The following is a 19,899-nucleotide window of genomic DNA, read 5'->3' as shown; positions in this document are numbered from 1 at the left end:
AATAGGTAGATGGGCACCCATATGCAGCTATAAAAAGAAAGAATCAATGCCTGTGGTAAAATCAACAGATTTGTGGATGTTCCAGCTAGGGTTTGGACACAATAATGGAGCCACATTGCAAGTTGAAGGTTACATGAATTTATATGATATTTCTAGTTTAGGTGACCTCTTGTAGGGCATGTTTGGAAATGATTGCAGAATTGGGTATGTGTTGCATGTATTGTTTGTAAATTTCTGAGTAATTGCAGCATCAAATGCTATTTAAGTGTAAGAATTCACCATTCCAATAGTAATATACAAGGGCTTACAGTTCCATTGTGAAAATTCTGTTATTTATATTTATTGCACGTTCTTATCGTTGCATGTACAAGAATATTCAAGATATGAAATAAACACCTAGCATATATCTAAACAAATTCTTAAATTCCATCAAAGTTCAGGCGATGGAATATTTCAGTGGTATCAGAGCTGGTGATCTTGCCAGTCTTTTAGGGTTTCAGCAGTGCATGTCAGATTTTGCAGTTGCATGTGTGTTAGATGCTATTGCATGACAATTTGGTGAATACCTAGATGATTGCATGTCAGTTTAGGAGCATTTTATGAAGAGGGTTACCATTGCATGTTATTTCCGAGCAATCCTGATTAGTGGATTTGCGTTGCATGTAACTTTTGATCAGTTTGGTGGATACCCAAATGATTGCATGTTACTGTTGATCAGTTTGGTGGATACCCAGATGGTTGCATGTTTCTAAAGATTAGTTCCATTGCTAGAATTAAGGATGAAAGATTGTCATCCATCTTCCTTCTTGCGCCACCGAAGAAGGAAAAGGCACCTAGCCTGGAGAAAATAATGGACCCTGCTCAAACACAAAAAAAACAGTTCAGATTTTGCAGCATTTTGAAGATTCACTTTCAAGGAGTTCTAGGCACTCTAAGGTTTCATCTCCATCTACAAGTACAAGTAAGAGACCTCATGCCATGACAACAAATGATGCAATTATGAGCAGCTACCATAAGTATTGCTCCCTTCCTAAGGAGATACGTGACCTCCTTTCCTTCACACAATTTATGGGTATACCGGAAGAGGATGATGATGATTTGGTATTTACAAGTCCATATCATCAGCAAAGGAAGAATGAAGAATCCAAAGATAGCAAAGAAAGCATTGGGAAAGAAGAAGAGCTTAAGGTGCAAGAACAAGGAAAGAAAGAGGAATCACTTGTTTGTGATTTGCAGCCCACAAGCGAACACAATGAGTGCAAAAATCAGTCATCATGTGGGAGGCCTAAAGAAGAAATAACTTTGGATCAAGAGGAGACACATAACAGACCATTGAGCCATCAAGTTGATCACAAAGTGGAGGAAGAGATTACAATAATGGATCAGCCCATTATAGATTTTGAAAGCAGGACACCAAGGTATGATTTAGAAAATTCAGCTTGGTCTAGTTTGCATCATGAAGTTTATGACTTTCCTCTCTTAGAGAGCCCCTTGAAGGTTCAAAACAATGATGCTATTAGATACACACTTGATAAACCAGCCACAAGTTTTATTTTCATTTGTGTGGAATGGAACATCATTGATTTTGATTTTGTTAGTCATGCCTCATCTACAATGGAAGACCAATTGTTAAGATCATATGAAACATTTTGTCTTGAAGAGCTGATTAGGGAGGCTAAAAGGTTGCTTACTAAGAAGATCTTGCATTTTGATAATGTTTGGTTTGTTTTGCATTCTACACCTAGGAGTTTGCTAGTAATGGAAAACATATCAGTTATGGAGGTGATGGTATGGGTTAGAAGATGGGACAACAATTTCTTGATATCTCATGAGCATAGTGACTTTTGGGGTGTTACTCTTAGTGGATCATGTTGAAACATGATAGCTTCGTTAAGATAAATGATTGAATGAGAGATAAATGAAGTCTCTCATTCAATCATCTATCTCATCGATGAATAATGATAGACTTCATTTATATATATCCTTTGTAATCTTCATTCAGATTTCTTGTAATTGCAAATACATTTCATGATCGGTCTGCATATACCGATATGTATTTTCTCGAATGATCGAGCACATGATCATATTGATATACTTCTGCTTAATTACCATTCACGATCATGAAGAGATCATAGTAGACTTGATCGGGTTATCGTGTATAAAACCATGCAACAATGTCAATACTCTTAACATCCCGATTGGTATCGGGTTGGATAACAAAAGGTATTTAAGCACCGATTAGTATCGGGCATTATCTGTATTAAACCGATTGGTATTTGTTATGCGCTAACACCAATTCATATCGGTATGATCATATTTGTTATCAAGAGGCACGATCAAGTGTTACCTTGATTGGCCATCTCTAAAAGACATGTCCGATCAAGTTAACACTTGATCAAACAATATCATCATATATATGCCAATCGATGGATGAGTGATAAGACATCGAAATTTATTAATGTTCTATCACAGCCACCTGCACAAAAGAAAGTATAATCAGCAATATTCATTGAAGCAATATATATACAATTAGAATTTAAAGACAAATAAATATGCCTTTGAGCATTTGAACATAGATTTGAATACATTTACAGATCAGCCACTCATGAATTACTTTCGGGTATTAAAGGAGACAACTACAATACAACTTTGTATTTGTCACCTATTTCATATGCTTATGCAGCTGTTTATTGGTTGAGTTGTGGCATAATTTTCATGGATTCATGGTTAACACATGGCTGTCCTACATGGTTGTACATTACATTTTCAGAATTGTTTGGGTCTACATCAGCTATGGGTATGCATTGGAGTGTGTGGGAACAAGATTACTTGATGGGAAATCCTGATGAGATAAGTCTTCTACTTTTGCCTTGGTATGATGACACCATCGCCATCCTATTTGTTGCTGGTCTGAGATTTAACAGCGGTATTGATCGGTTGGGTGTATTGTTTCACATGGATTCCATTGCGTTGCTTCACGGTTTGTGTTTATTGGCATTGATATGAGAGTAGTGCAGCGTTTTGGTGGAGCAGTGTTCCTGAGGTTGATATGGGATCCAAGCTTTTGGTTTCAGCATGCAGGTGCAGATTGCTTGAGGGCAAGCAATCTCCGGGAAGGGAGGATTGTAATGTCCCCTTCTCCTCAGTGACCACACGAGAATTGATTAGCCTATTTCACGTTATCTTGATAGGCTAGCTAATTAGGAGATATAAGGGATGATATGCTGGTCACGATATTAATTTCTATTGGTGGAGAAATAAAAGGTGGAATATTGTTTAATGGGATATTATATTATAATTTGGTGAGAAAAGTTACTTTATGTTATAAAATAAAACTATAAAAGTAAAGTGACTTTATTTATAAACATGATAATAAAGTCATAAAGTGACTTTATAAGGAGTAAATAAAACGAAGTGATTTTTAATCCCACATGCAAAGTGGAAGCTCACCAACGGTTTGGGAAGTCTTTATAAAGGAGCCTCGTCCTTCTCCAAGGGGACATTATGTGATTGTTTGATACTTGATATTTCTCCTTAGTTGCTGGTGTGACAGTGAGTCATTTCTGAGGACGAAACCCCTTGGATATTTGTAGGTTGGACGGAAACCCAACTCCACTTGTGAGGTGGATTCATTTGGAGTTCATCATTGAGTTTATTTGTAGAATTGTGAACAGATTTGTGGAAGTTCCAGCTATGGTTTGGACACAATAATGGAGCCATGTTGCAGGTTGAAGGTTACATGAATTTATATGATATCTAGTTTAGGTGACCTCTTGTAGGGCATGTTTGGAAATGATTGCAGAATTGGGTATGTGTTGCATGTATTGTTTGTAAATTTCTGAGTAATTGCAGCATCAAATGCTATTTAAGTGTTCGAATTCACCATTCCAATAGTAATATACAAGGGTTTACAGTTCCATTGTGAAAATTCTGTTATTCATATTTATTGCACATTCTTATCGTTGCATGCACAAGAATATTGAAGATATGAAATAAACAGCTAGCATATATCTATACAAATTCATAAATTCCATCAAAATTCAAACAATAGGATATTTCAAAGGATGCCATTCTAGATTTTGTATGGGACATTGTTAAGGCATGCGATAAATTTATTGAAGATAGGAGGCATGCACATTAGTGTAGAGGATGGGGACTTGATGTGACAAATCAAGGATGTTCATGCACAAGTCAGAAACTAGCTAGAAGAGAGCAATACCAACTATAAAGTGCTAGTGGATGTTTGTAGGAGGTAGAAAAGTTACTTAGAGAGAGTGGTACATTTGAGTAAAGAGAGGTTGCCTAGAAGAATGTAGAATGAGTTAAAATTAACGAGAATTGGCTTGTGCAAGGTTTTGTGCAAATTCCTTGAAAATGCGCAAGACATTGAGTTGTTGGAAGGATTAGAAATCTCATTGGTATTCAATGCATTTGATCTCTTCAGAGAAATACAATTGTAGGACAACATTGATTGGAATACGAAGATGTCAGAAAGGCAACAAGACAGAATACCTATGATTCTCGATGAGCACATGTCAGAAGGGTATGGGGGTAGAAGAGGATTTTCGGAGACTTGATAGAGTGAGCACAAGGAGTATTTCATTCACTCAAAAAGTAAGGGGTTAGAAGAGGGTTTGTGGATCTTTATAGCTGAAGTAAGCCAATTTAAGTTGCCTAATTAGTCTTTTGTGAAGGCAAATTTGTATACACCAAGCTCACAAACTATTCAATCTGGTTGTTTGATGCAGGAGAATCCTAGTGCTTGAGAAATCTTTTGTCACTTAAAAAGATTTTCTCTTCTTTTTGTGTTTGTTGTGCATGTCAGGTGTTTTGCTATGTGTTCTTGTATGTTCTCTTTTTGGGATCTTGCAAAATATACCATGGTAATGTGAAGAGCAATACTTGACACATAGGTGTTGCATGGGAACAATGACTGATGTTGACTCTTGCCTTTTGTAAACAGTGTATGAATTCCCATGGAATCACATAGAGTAGAATATGCCACTTGGGTGTTGCATAAGCTAAGGCCAAATAGTGTCCAATCAACATCTTGGTACATGAGGAAGCCATTTGATGGCAGATAGGTGCATAATGACAAGCGTTTGTTGTTGTTATATTAGATTGTGCAAATTGTAAGGGGTGTACTATTAACAATTAGAGAATTAAGATTCATGCAAAGGGAACCGAATCTCCAAGATTTCTTGGAGCTTCAGTTGTATATAAGAGGTACACGAGTTGCTTTAGTTCCTACACTTGTGGGAACATTCACTATATCAGCATAAAAAGGAAATTTATTCCTCATAGAAGATTAAAGACATCATATTTCCACAATCTATGAGATTGTGCCAATGCTTTTGGTTGAAACTTTAGCTTTTTGCATTAAAGCTGCTGAAGTCTTCGTGATGTCACTGTTGAATAGAGGATCCTAGGCATACCTTATTATGGAAAGTAATGACGCAGAGAATGATTACCAAGATATTCGATATTAACAAAGGAGAAAAGGTCTCCTTAAATAAGAGATACAAATGATTTATCCAATAAGGATATGATTGACAATAGAGAAAGCAAATGACAACTAAAAGATATAGAATTTTCCTAAAGTCTATCCTAACAACTTACTCGACCATTATAAATTAATATTGCAATATTACTTTAAAACCCTCCCTTAATGATCAATTTGTCTACTCCAAGCTGATCTCAAATTTTTACAAATTGTCAGGGTTTAAGGACTTGGTAAGAATATCTATAGTTTGACCTCCGTGAGAACATATTGAAACATCAACGATCCATCTTCTACAAGTTGCTGTATTAAATTCCAATGAAGCTCGACATGTTTTGTATGCTCATGGAAGATTAGATTCTTGGCAAGCTTTAGCACCCCTTAATTGTCACAAATGAAGGTTGCAGGCCCTTCTTGAGACATGTGCATGTTTGAAAGCATCCTTCAAAGCTAGTGTTAGCCTTCTTTAATGGTTCAATAACTAAGCCCTTAAAGCTATAACTGAGAGATTACACATCTATACTAAGTAGCTATCAGACTCTTTATGAAGGTTCATTTAACTTATCAACCCAGGGATGTGAACTTGAAATGGGTCAACACTGGATGTGCACTAAGACTCTGTTGTGGCCATCATAACTTAAGCAAAGAACAATGCTAGAATTGAAATGCTGTAAATAACTAATGAAGGAATCTGAATTTAGATTAACAACTAATCTGAACATGCAAATCTTAAACTATCACAAACTACAAGAATGAAATTCCAACAAACAGATAGGAAGCTACTCTGCCCGCTATGGCTACAGGAACAAACCTCGAATAGAGTTCTGTGGCTGCAAGAATAGTCAACTGTTGGAACGATACTAACTACTGAATGAAGAATAACTACTAAGCTAACTGAACAGAGTTCTCACCAAGTGGGCCCCCTTGAGTGAGACTTCCAAGATTAACACAAGTGCTGAAAACTCAAAATATCATTTTATTCATCAAAATAGAAGTACACAAGATATGACAACATGCTCTTAAATTGTATTTCAAAGCTGAAAGTAAACTTACAAAATTAGAATATTCCACCTCCACAAGAGATCATCTGATCATTATTTATAGAAAGAAAAACTAGCAACTAATTCTAACTAACTGGGTGACCAACTCCACAACATAAGGAGGGTGCCATTTATTGATAGCATGAAAAGAGGAAAGGAAAGCTCATGCATGCGCTTAGCCAAGTCAGATGGGACTTCCTCAACAGAGATATAGCGCAACATGGCCCTAAATAGACCCAACTGATTGTACATATGATTAGTTAAAAAGGTAGTTGCAACATTAAGTAGAGAAAGCTCCTCTACATTGTGTGAATAACAGATTCATTGATAAAATTATCTTCATCATTTATAAACTAGGAAAAGATTACATTTTATAGAAATACAAAACACTGTAGATATTTAAGAAGACACCTACTTCTAACTACCTGTTACTGTAGACATTTAAGATGTCTAACAGCCAGTTACATTATTGACCATTAACAGTAATAATATTAAATATTATTCTAACACCCTCCCTTAATGGTCAATCTATCAAAAACACCAAGTTGCCCCCTAAATTTTACAAACTTATCCGGGTTGAGAGACTTGGTGAGAATATTTGTAGTTTGATTCGCTGTCGGAACATACTGCAACTGAACTGATCCGTCTTCTACCAGCGTGGGGATGTAGTGACAATGAAGCTTGACATGCTTGGTACGTTCATGGAAGACTAGATTTTTGGCCAGTTTGAGCACCCCTTGATTATCAGTATACAAGGGAGAAGGACCTGTCTGTGGCATCTGCATGTCAGAGAGCATCCTCTGGAGCCAAACTGCCTCACATGCAACGTTGACTGTTCCCAAGTATTCAACTTCGGTGAAGGAAAGAGTCATGACCTGTTGCTTCTTGCTGCTCCAAGTGACGACACCAGTACCCAAACTGAATACATACTCAGAAGTGGATTTTAAGTCATCCATTGATCCTACCCAATTTGAGTCAGTATAACCAATCAGCTTTGGATCGTTGCACCTGCTATACAGAATGCCATAGTCGGAAGTGCCTTTCACATATCGCAGTACTCACTTCGCTGCAATCCAATGATCAACTTTTGGGGCTGTCATGAAGCGAGAGATGTAGCTGACAGTGAAACAAATGTCAGGTCTAGTGGCAGTGAGGTAGATGAGGCTGCCTACTAATTGCCTGAATTCGGTTTCATCTACTGCAGGTGAATCAAACTTGGCTGATAACTTCAACCCTTTCTCCATAGGTGTGGAAGTAGGTTTACAATCCTGCATTCGAAACTCGTCAAGCAAACTGCGGGCATACTTGGATTGTGAAATAAAGATACTATCACCAGTTTGCCACACTTCGATACCTAAGCAATAATGGAGAAGCCCCAAATTTGTCATGTCAAAAGCTTGGCACAAGTCCCGTTTGATGGGTGTAATCAAATGTGTTGAATTGCCAGCAATGATCAAGTCATCCACGTTGACAACAAGAAAAAGGATATCATCACCAGAAAGTTTGACATACAGATTAGTGTTAGAGGGACTGTGCTGAAAACCATGTTCAACCAAATACTGATCAATCTTGAGTTACCAAGCCCGAGGGGCTTGCTATAGGTCATATAGCGCTTTTACTAATCTACAAACTTGATGTTCCTTACCAGAAACCTTGAAGCCAGGAGGTTGAGTCATATAAACTTCTTCTTGCAAGTCACCATTGAGGAATGCACTCTTAACGTCCATCTGGTGAATTTTCCATCCAAACTGAGTTGCAATGGTGAGAAGAAGACGAATGGTACTCATCTTGGCAGTAGGAGCAAAACTCTCCTCGTAGTCAATGCCCTCCTACTGTGTAAAACCCCAAGCAACCAATCTGGCCTTGTACTTATCCAAAGTACCATCTGCATGATACTTGACTTTGTAGACCCATTTATAGCTGATAGGTTTCTTCCCAGGAGGCAAATCAGAAAGAACCCAAGTTTTATTCTTCATAAGACCATGCTATTCTGTCTCCATAGCCTTTTCCCACTCAGGAATGCCTTTAGCCTCGGAATATGTCTGAGGCTCATGGATGCTGTGGATGTTGGCCATAAGTGTAAAGTTGACTGTATTTTGTTGCTTTCTCTTTCCGCGAGCGGATCTGCCCTCAATAAGCTCATCATCATGAAAATCTCCGATAGTCTTGGCCCACCATTTAGGCCTGAGGGTAGAAGTACCAACATCTAGCATTGGTGGAACAACATCCTCTGGAGTTTTCGGAACAAAGTCATCTGGATGGAAATCCTGTGACAAATCAGGTGGTGCTGGATCGGTAGATTCCTCATTTTCAGAGTCAGAATACTCTGAAGCCCTCCCATCTTGGGAACTAAGAGGAAGACGAACACCAATATCAAGAGTCTTCATAGACGGAGTCACAGGACTAGGAGTAGTAGGAGGCATAAATGGACTAGTAGTCTCATCAACCACAACATCACGACTGAAAATGAGACAATCTGTCTCCACATCAATCAACCTGTAGGCCTTGTGGTTGTCGCTGTAACCAGTAAACATAAGTGTTTGACTCTTTGAATCGAGCTTAGCACGCTTGGCGTCTGGAATCCATACATGAGCGGTAGAACCAAAGACTTTCAAATGGCCCACTTTAGGCTTGCGTCTTGACCAGGCTTCTTCAGTAGTCATCTTCTTAACGACATGTGTAGGTGACCGATTCAAAAGGTAGACTACAGTGTAAACTGCTTCAGCCCAACATTTCTTAGGAACATGTCTATGCTCTATCATAGAACGAGCCATTTCAGTAATGGTGCGATTCCTACGTTCAAGGACACCATTCTGCAGAGGGGTGTATGGTGTGTTGAGTTGGCGTTTAGTGCCATGTGTAGCACAAAGTGTAGAGAAGTCATTGGAACAAAACTCCCCCCCATTATCTAGACCTTAGAGTGACAATTTGAGAACCGGATTCTTTCTCAACTAAGGCCTTAAACTGCTGAAATGTATTGAACACATCTGATTTATTTTTCAAAAAATACACCCACATTTTCTGACTGAAATCATCAACAAATAATAAGAAGTGCCCGCAACCAATAACACATACATCAATTAAAGGACCTTGGAGGCTCACCAAGAATCACCATTCGAGAATGGTGTCCGATGCTGCTTCCCAGCTTGACAAGCTGCACAAACCCCATGATTTTGAGGTTGGATCTCAGGACCACCAGCAACCAAACCCTCCCAATATAATTGAGAGATAGTGCACGTTTAAGTGCCCATAACGTTGATGCCAAAGTGTTCTGATGGATGTACTCCGAACAACCAAAGCTTGCTCCTGAGAATCGCCAGAATCAACAAGTCGATACGAACCGTGATCCTCAAGTCCCATAGTGATTGTAGTACGAGTCTCCCTATCAACAATGCTGCAGATGGACGAACTGAATACACCATCTAATTGAGGAGAATGCCTCATGATCTGACTGACGGAGAGGAGATTATGTTCCATGCCTGGAACATAGTAGACATCAAGAAAAAATAAATTTCTACCTCTTGAGTGAATGTGGACAGTGCCATTACTAGCAACTGTGTACTCTTCGCCTCCTCCGAAGATTATCGAATCCGAGAATGGTTCAAATTTCGTGAACCAATCCTAACGATGAGTAAAGTGCCGCGAAGCTCCTAAATCAATATACCAGGTAGAAGAGTGGATTGGATCTGATGTTCTCTTGGCCATAAAAGCATAGAAAGCAGATTCTTTTTGCTTAGAGTGTTCGACGACATTTGCTTTCTGTTGAGACCCTCCTTGCTCCTTTTGTTCAGAAGCCAATCGAATTCGACACTTGGCCTTCATGTGACCAAACTTATGGCAATCATTGCATTGGATGTTCTTCTTGCTGTCTTGAGAAGAACTAGAGCCCTTCGGTTGAGAAGATTGAGCCTTCCCTTTGTTCTTAGCAGAAGATTTGGCAGAGAACGCTTGCTCAGTGGAGGAGGAACTGGTACTGCTTCCAAACTGCTTCTGCCACTAATCTTGTTGTAAAAGCTTGTTACAAGGATCGGAAAACTTCAATTCGATGTCAATGGAAGTGATATTGAGCGTTTCGATGAAATGCTCAGAAGATTTGGGCAAACTTTTTAGTGTGATGACGACCATGTTCTCTTCCTCCATTGTGCGACCAATCGCCTCAAGTTGGTCACAATATGTCCTTGATCTTGGTCAAGTGATCTTGCAGAGGTATCCTCTCGTCCATCATAATCGAAAAGAGCATGTTCTTCAAAAAGAATGCTCGACTCTTGTCAGAGGTTTCATGGAGACTCTTCAAATGATCCCATATCTCCTTCGCTGTTTCACGGATGGTACCTGAGGTAGCTGCTCATCGGTGACGGAGAGTTTAATGAGCATGACGACTTTGCGGTTGTGCTCATCCCATGTCTTGATCTTTTTTGACAGTGGTTGGACGTTGAGACGTGCCTAGAACAACTGCATCAAGACATCGGTACTCAAAAATTGTTAGCATACGCTGCTTCCAGGTGTTGTAGTTGTGGCCGTTGAACTTCTGGTTGCTTTCGAGCATTATATTCGTCAGAGATGCCATCACGTACCTTGAGGTCGAACTAGTGAAGGTACAAATTCCAAGGGACAAAAACCAACAGATGAAAACAAAGGGTTTTTAAAGAATTTTGCAAGTCAAATTCTCGAACAAAAATTGAAACCCTAGCACGGTTTTTAGAGGCAACTTTTTTTCGGAAGACCCATAAAATTTTGAAAGCAACCTAGTTGAGGTTTCAAAAAATCCACCATGAATCTGCAATCAGAATAAAATTTCGCCTTGAAACAGAGGGTCAAAACCCTAGGTGAAAAAAATTATAGACCCAAAATTTTTTAACAGCGACCCAAAAAATTATGGGAAAAACCCACAACGATTTTGCAACCAAAAAATGTGAATACCCTGATAGCACCAAGAAAATCGTGATTTTTCAGTGCCAAACCCTAGCCGCAATCACGCGAAACCGAAAACTTGTGCCACGAAAAACATGAAAGGAAATGTGTGTGTATCAGGAAAATTGCGAAAAAAAAGCAGTCGGGCGCACAAATCCACAAAAAAAATGCAGAGAAACCCGAGCCACCGCAAAATCACAGAAAAAATGTAAAAACTAAGGGTCGAAAATCGCGTCGTCTCGGAAAAAAATCCAAAAATCGCGCGCTAGAGAAATAACAGACATGGGTAGGGTCGAAGATAGCAAGTTGAGGGTGCCAAAAAACACGAAAATCACGATTTTTGTGTTTTCAGCAAAAAACAAGGAACAGGTCGCAAAAAAAAACTTTACGAGTGCGATTTTTTTCATACAAGACATGGACGTGGGTAGGGGAAAAATGCCCTCGATCAGACCCACGAAAACCGATGCGAAAACAGGAGCCAGGCACAAAAAACCTTAGATGGGTTTGGAAGAAATTTCAAAAATATTAGATAGGACAGGATTTTCGATTTCCCTTTACCTAGGCTTTGATACCATGTGAATAACAGATTCATTGGGAAAAATATCTTCATCATTTATAAACTGGGAAAAGTTTTCATTTTATAGAAATACAAAACACTGTAGATATTTAAGAAGACACCTACTTCTAACTATCTGTTACTGTAGACATTTAAGATGTCTAACAACTAGTTACATTATTGACTATTAATAGTAATAATACTAAATATTATTCTAACACGTTGGTTACTCATTGACTTCTTCAACAACTAGCCAGCTGGTAAGAGTCTTGCTTCTTGTTGCAAGCTTCATCATAACACCACTTTCTTAGACCTGCAAAACACGTTAGCACATACAAACAACCACATTTCCCAAATCATCTTGAAACAACATTCTTTTCAACACTTGCACATTTAATAGATAATTACATAGCATATGCATTAGTATTCATGAATTGTTTCAAGCAAAGATGAAAAACTCTTACTCGACAATAACTCTTTTGGCCCAAAATTTTTGAAAATTTAGGAGTCGGCAAAAAATCGGGAAAAAATCAGCAAAAGCTCGGCAAATTTATCGAACATTTGAAAATATATAATTCTTAAAATATTCTTGAAAAACACACATATACACTAAATTTGTAGAACATATTATTGTTTTCCATCATATATGAATCAAAGTTTGAGTTAAATACATATCATATACCAAAAAATGAGTGGAATCTCTAAATGAATTTGAGTTCAATACATGTTATAGAGGATTTGCATTCCTTTAATCTCCTTTTTGTAGAATTAAATTTCTCCTCTGCTTCACATCTTCCATAAAATAAATGCTTTGTTCAATAGCTGACATTAGCATGTGCATGCAAAGCCTTTCAAATTTTCAGCTCATTTCATACACATTGATGAAGTTTGTCAGCCTTCACAACATACCTTCAGCGTCAAGAACATGGTTCAAGAAGCATGAGACTTCCATATGAAACTACCGTATCATGCAAAAACACCATATTGAAGTTTTCCTCACACATAAACCCAAAGGATTCACATTCTTCCCACAAATGTGCCATATCCCTTGAAGGCACCTATTTTAATTTGTTGTGGATAGGTACACAGTTACACTAATTGATTCGCAAATGGCGAGGTGCGAGGTTATGTAATCAATTTCATGATAGTAATCAGTAAAAGAATACTTGACAAATCATTACTACAGATTTATTTGAGTTTTTCTCTCTTTTTTTTGTGATTTTTTCAAAAAAATCGTTGCCATAAATGATTCGCAAAAAATCGGGAGTTAAAAGATTTTTTGCAGATTTTTTCATCTATGGTTTCAAGGTTAAACTTAAGCCCAAAAGGTAGTAGTTTCTAAGGAAATAGCATAGTAAATAGTGACATCACAGTATCAAAGTCTGAAGTATCATCATGAACAACATAATAAATCCTTAGAAAACGGGACTATAAACTTGGCTCACCATTGTCGCCAACCTAAGGTCTTGCTGGTCCTCCAACAACATTATTCCTTAGTCGGGTCAAGGTTCTCATATCACCAACTGCTAACTCTCCTACAACATGGTCTGCATCCTTTGAATTAGGATCCCAATAAAATCCATGCCTATGTTCCAACCTATTCTACCTTGGCCTTTCTTCTGCTATATCATACTGATAGTATCTGTAGTCTGGCATTGGCCACAACAGGATGGGTGGTTGGAATATTAATGGGAACTAGTAATGTTTCTGTGTTCTACCAAGCTGCATATATTTGGTACATCTTTTCTTTGCTGCAACATAATTTTGTAGTGAGTGTGGCTCGACTTGCCTTAGCTGATCAGTCAAGCTATCCCATCTCTGTGAAAGGTACCCTGCTACCATTCTTCCTGTACTATCCTCCACTTGTTCATATTCTACATAGGCTTCTTCCTGCAGAGGCAACACTCTGTCCTTAATATCCTGCCTGTATATAACTTGGTGCCATTCATAAAACATTGCTGCAGGATCACGAGATTCAGCCCTAAGAGGCAAGGGTTCTCGTAATTCCTTCTCTCTGTAAGCTCTGAACTGCACACCCCAACTCTTTTCATTCTGAATCCAGGACATAAATGCTCTCAAATGGATATCTCCAATATACATCAGTGGGTTCCATTGATGGTCGTCTGGGACAACATAATTATGTAGGTACAATTCACAAAGTAAATTCTTAATCTCTGTTGGAGATTCTTGGTAGACTTGAAAGAATTCCTTAGGGGTTTTGATGGAAGGGTTTAATCCTGAAATTACCCTAGAAAATCGGAAAGAAAGATACCTCTCCTTTAAATGCAATGTGTAAACCCTTGGAGGGATCATGCATTCCATTAATTGTGGCACTAATTCTACCACATCATCCACTTGTTTCTTCAATTTAACAATCTCCTCATCTTTCTCCCTAATTTCATTATCCTTTTTCTCAATTTGTTTCTGCAATCTAAGGTTTTCTTCATCCCTTTTTTCTATTTCATCCAACAATTTCAACACTACACTATTCCATGAAAATGCAGGGGGTCTATGAATACCTACCAAAATTTTCCTGGCAGCATGCTCCAATAGAAGTACTGGTGGTTGCTTGAATTCCTACTGAAAGGGTTCATCCTGCTCTTGATGTGGTACTTCCTCTTCTTCTGCTTGCTTTGCAATGGCAGCAAGCCAATCCAAGCCCATTTCTACATTTTCCTCAAATACATGCTCTTCAAATATGCTCTCCTCTTCATCATGTATCTCTTCCTCCGAGGCTGCTGGCACTTTTCCAGCTGCTTTCTTAAGCCTAGGGCTTTTTCTTGGCGTCCTACTAGCATCTGGTGCAATTGGCTTTGTCTTCTTTGCAGGGGTTTCCCTATTTTCTGTTGTTGCAAGAGGAACAGTGTCTCCAATTTTCTGTTTGCCATGACTAGGGCTAGGTTTTGCTGTTTCAGGAGTCTCAACCCTAACCTTTTTTTCCCTTTTTCCGCTTTCTTTTGCTGTTCCTCTGCTTTTCTAGTCAATGTATTGCTTGATCTCCTCTATTTGCATATATATATATATATATCGATCGGTGAAATGTGGGAAGAACATCGAAATTAATAAATGCCCTTTTTCCATCTGCAACATACCATATAATAATCAGATTTATTATATTGTGAATTGACAATTACATGAAAGATACAATAACATTATATATCTTGCTCATTGAATAGAAAATTGAAATACATTTACATGCTTTACAATAAGTAACAAGATTTTCCAATACTTACGGAGTTGACTCATGTTGACTGTTTGGAGAACTAGACAAAAGATGTTCAAAGCTATACCACTTTTATCAAACATTTAAGGACTAGGAAAACCTTAATTTGGCAAAGAATACATAAAATACGCATATCTTTTATGAACTAAGCATTTTAGTTAACAAACCATATCTTGAGGAGTCATTATTGAGTTGATATTGAGTTTAATTTGCCTTGCCATTGTTGAATTTTAGTGATATAAATTTGTCTTCACATGGTAATAACATAATCCAAAAGGTTTGACAGTCATGCCAAGTTGATTGTGTTCAACAAATGCAAAGGGGGGTCTAATGAGAATCACAAGGAGACAAAAATATGAAGCATACCATGCAATTGTATGTATATAAGATAAATGCCATCCTTTAGGACTTCAACACAGAGATTCTTACTGGCATATGTAATGATGGGCTTTAATCTCAAAAGTAAGTTGTGCGAGATTGTAATATCCCCTGCTGATATAAGGCTGAAAAGTGAAGGGAATATTATCAAACAATTGTCTGATAACCTGCTGTTCGAGTTTCAGACTGTATAAGCTGCGTGTTATTGACACTGGACAGCCTTTACTTGGCACATGACTGATATTAAACTTCAGACTTGCTGGTATGAATTATCAGACTGATATCATTTCGTGTTATTGTCCCCAAAGCACAAATAATGTTTGCAAGGATCTAATCTAAAGCTTCTTTTACCCCTTCCTATGAATATACATGAATTTCAAAGGTGAAATGTGCAGTTACAGCCAACAGACATAAAGACAAACATTTGGCATGTGATCTACAAACATTAAGAATACGGACATATGATCATGTAGGGAGCTGCAACTTGTTCTCTTTAATTATTGCAATCACCAAATACAAATAGACAAATAGAGGCCTTAATTCGTGTCTTATATTCAAGGATAAATTCTGATTTATGGCACCTACAACAGCAATTTGTATATATGATCCATGCATTACAGATTCATGAAAGAGCCTGGTAGATTAAGTCGCCTAATGCTGGTCTTGAAGAAGCAAGCAATAGCCATCAAAATGTAACCTCCTTGTTGCCAAATTGAATGTCTTCAAATGCCGCCCCTGTTATGGAATACTCCAGACTGTAAATAATTGATACCAAGCTGAATGCTCCCTTCTAAGCATTGGAAGGCATCATAGATCCCTCCCACATTGAGCACTCCAGTCAAGGAGTGAAAATCACAGCCCAAGGAGATGTTATGAGCAAAAATCGTAGTACCATTCCAGCAGGTACGAAATCTGAAGATGACTGATCTGGGACTCAGAATTGATAGTTGCTATCAGCGAATGGTTGTGACTCCTTATACTCCAAAATAATACTTCCAATACTCTCCAATTTGAACCTCATCATAAATTGGCCCTTGGCCGCCAATGAAGCACTATCAATGAAATTCTTCCATACCAAAATGTCTCCAATTACTTCACAAAACCGAACTTAAGTTGAGTTGGCCTTTGGCCACAATTTAAGCACAATTGAGATGACTGAAGTATCACCTCCTTAAGTGCAACCCTTCAAGAGATCTTTCACTCCCTCAGTTATTCTATCAATGAGAGTTTTTGTTCCCAAAGACAAAAGATCTGCAAAAACCCCTTGGCTCTACAAAACCCAATCAATACAAATATCAACTCCTGGCTCCTTGAAGCTCAACTAGATCTCCTTTTATACTTTTTTAAGTCCATCTCCAGAAGCTTCTAGTAATATTATTTCACTTAAGTGACTTTATGATATAATATTAAATTAAGTCACTTTATTAAATTAATTAAATATAAAGTCACCTTTTAATTTTAATTTATTTGACAACTTTATAAATAATTAACTTAATACTATTAATTAAAATAATTAATTAGGCTATCCTTAAGAAATATCAATAATTGGGACAACTTAATTAATTATCCTTCCTCCAAAAAAAGGGGACATCACAGAGATATGATCAAGGATCAAGTCATATGAAAGTGGTCTCAAGTCTACCTCGTAGTTGGTAGAACTCATTACCTACAAACGGATTACAAGCAGTTCTTTCCTGTTACATTTTTCTCATATTTGTAATTCCAAGCTGCAAGCATAAGTTTTCTGTTGTATCCATATTTTTTTTACACTTTGATTTTTATAAAAGCATAGGAAATCCAAGAGACAACAAAAATTGCACTCATTAACCAATACCTTGTTAGGTATTTAGTAACGTTTCCAAGCTGTCCTGCATGTTTTGATTTATGTATATTTTTTAAATACGGACAGTAATTCCTTTTGCAAAATTCTTGTAATGGCAACACAGATTGGTAACAAGATCTATAGTCATAACATTAACAAAGCATGCTGCTATTATAGAATATTGGAAGATGAATAGTAGAAATATCTTTTTTTTAAAAATTGAATATTTATTTTGTGTAATGGATTAGATTGCCGTCTATAAGTGCAAAAAGTTATAATTAGTGGATTTTAGGTTATGCAAATGAAAGGTCTGTAGCAGATTTCAATTTAATGCTGTTTTTGCTAACTTGATAATAGTGCTCATTTTTTTTAACATTGTTAATATATGACAGTCTATTGTCTTGTTTGTTATTCAGTTCTATTATTTTATTTTTTGAGTAAACAATAAAAAGTTAAAGGAATCTCTTCATGAATCACTACTTTTATCCTATAATGGGTTATTATTGTTTGTAGGTTTTTTGAGTATTGGGTTCCTTGGATAGTTTTGGTCCTTTTGTTCATATCTTATTTTTTCTTTTGTTTAATTTAGCATAATTGAATTGTTTGTTGGCATAATCCATCTTCTATTTTTGTATGATTTATTAGGAAAAGTAAGAAACAAGTCTTTATGACATTGGCCAATGCTATTGGCATTTATTTATCCTTACTAAGGGATTATACCATGTTATAACATTTTGACTTATGAATTGCTTTCCAATATGTTGTATAGGTAATTCGAGATCCAAGATTTGAGTCTTTGTGCGGTAATTATGATGAAAGCAGGTAAGTTTTACTTATGAAGATATTGTAATAATGCATAATAATATAGAACCTTGCAATTTAGCATGATTGTGGTAGGCAATTGAAGTACAGTAGGATGAAAGGAACTAATCTTAAATGAAAATTCTAAATGTTTTTAGATTTTAACAGTCTTTAATGATAAGCTAAACAAAAATGTCAAGCTATTATAATAATGCATAATAATATAGAACCTTGCATTTTGGCCCAATTGTGGTAGGCGATTGAAGTACAGTAGGATGAAAGAAACTAAGCTTAGATTTAGATTCTAAATGTTTTAAATTTTAATGGTCTAACAGAAGAGTAGTTTTATAGAAAAATTCTGCATACTCTTAAAGAAATTGATAATGGAAAACTCAAGTAGAAATTTCTGCACCAATCCTTGGAATTTTGCTATATTGGTAAGATTGAGGGTAGCTTTTAATGGGTGCTTCATCTATTAGAATTGACATTAACAGAAGTTTTGGAATTATATTAATTCCAATGGTTGGGTTACTTTGGATATGTGTTCTCATGCTTTAAATTGTGTAAAAAAACAATGGGGTGCTTCAATGTTGTATTTGCACTTGGCTTCTATTTATTTGAGAATGAAACAGTTGTTCATCTCCCCTTGACAGTGAATCACCTATGTGTCTCCTTTGAATGGTTATTTTATTGGTTTATCAGATGTGAGATGCATAAAATTCAGATTCAGACCTAGTATAGATATGATTCGTCTGGCACTTTAGGAAAGGAATAAATATATTATTTTTCTTCGTATATAAAATTATAAATATATACAGAAATGAGGCAAATATGTGGGCTATTTTACAGTTTTTCAGCTGTCAAGGAGGTTGCTTTCGTCAGGTATAATAGCAGCAAAGGCTTTTGGAGCTGCACCAGTGGAAAAGAATTAAGTCACAAACCCCACTAAAACCAGCTGAAAATATAAGTATAGAGCACCAGAAATCAAGCTGCACATTAAAGCCAATTAATGACAATGGATAAGTAGGGAATGAAAAACAAAACAAAAGTACTGAGAAGGGGGGTGAATCAGTAGTTTGAAACTTTTAGAGAATAATTGCCAAAACTGATAGATACATATGAAAAAAGAGAACGCAGGGATTATCTCGTGGAAAACCATTTCGGGTAAAAAACCACGGCACTGAAAGTCTTTCTATTAAAAAATGGGCTCCAACCCTAATGCAAAAGTGAGCTACAACTCACAGTATGAGCACCAACTGAACACAGAGACTTACAACCTTAATGGGCTACAACCCAAACATACAAAGTATAAAATCAGAAACTGGTAAGTGCTTTCAGACTCCATGTTATACTTAGAAATGAGTCAACCCCTCAATGCTAAGTAATGTCACCCAGAACATTATATAGATTTAATACAAGGTGTTCTACTTAGCACAAAAAAACACAACTAATCAGTTCATCATATTGAAACAACTCGAACCACAATTTGCTGTACAGAGAGTACGCTTTTCACACAAATTGTCTACGCAACCTCCTTGCTAACTTCAGACCTACTGTTGTAATACACAGAAAAGTTAGCTGCGTGGAGTCTTCTCAGTATTCTTCAACATTCATCACACACCACTTCGAATGTCTACATTTTCAACTGCATTATCAAACGTGCATAAT

The 19,899-nt window shown here is 37.1% G+C and overlaps 1 protein-coding gene across 6 annotated transcripts in view; it reads left to right on the top strand.

Moving 5' to 3' along the window:
- Positions 1-19,899, top strand: part of LOC131041777 (uncharacterized) — a 57,071-nt gene that overhangs the window by 12,608 nt on the left and 24,564 nt on the right. For all 6 annotated transcript variants that reach the window (XM_057974983.2, XM_057974980.2, XM_057974978.2 and 3 more), the window contains one exon: positions 18,200-18,252. In XM_057974983.2, coding sequence (XP_057830966.1) covers positions 18,200-18,252 — 53 coding nt within the window. The remainder of the gene's footprint in view (positions 1-18,199; positions 18,253-19,899) is intronic.

Source organism: Cryptomeria japonica, chromosome 10, assembly GCF_030272615.1.
Source record: "Cryptomeria japonica chromosome 10, Sugi_1.0, whole genome shotgun sequence".
NCBI classification, from domain to species: domain Eukaryota; kingdom Viridiplantae; phylum Streptophyta; class Pinopsida; order Cupressales; family Cupressaceae; genus Cryptomeria; species Cryptomeria japonica.
This window is presented reverse-complemented; position numbering and strand designations above follow the sequence as displayed.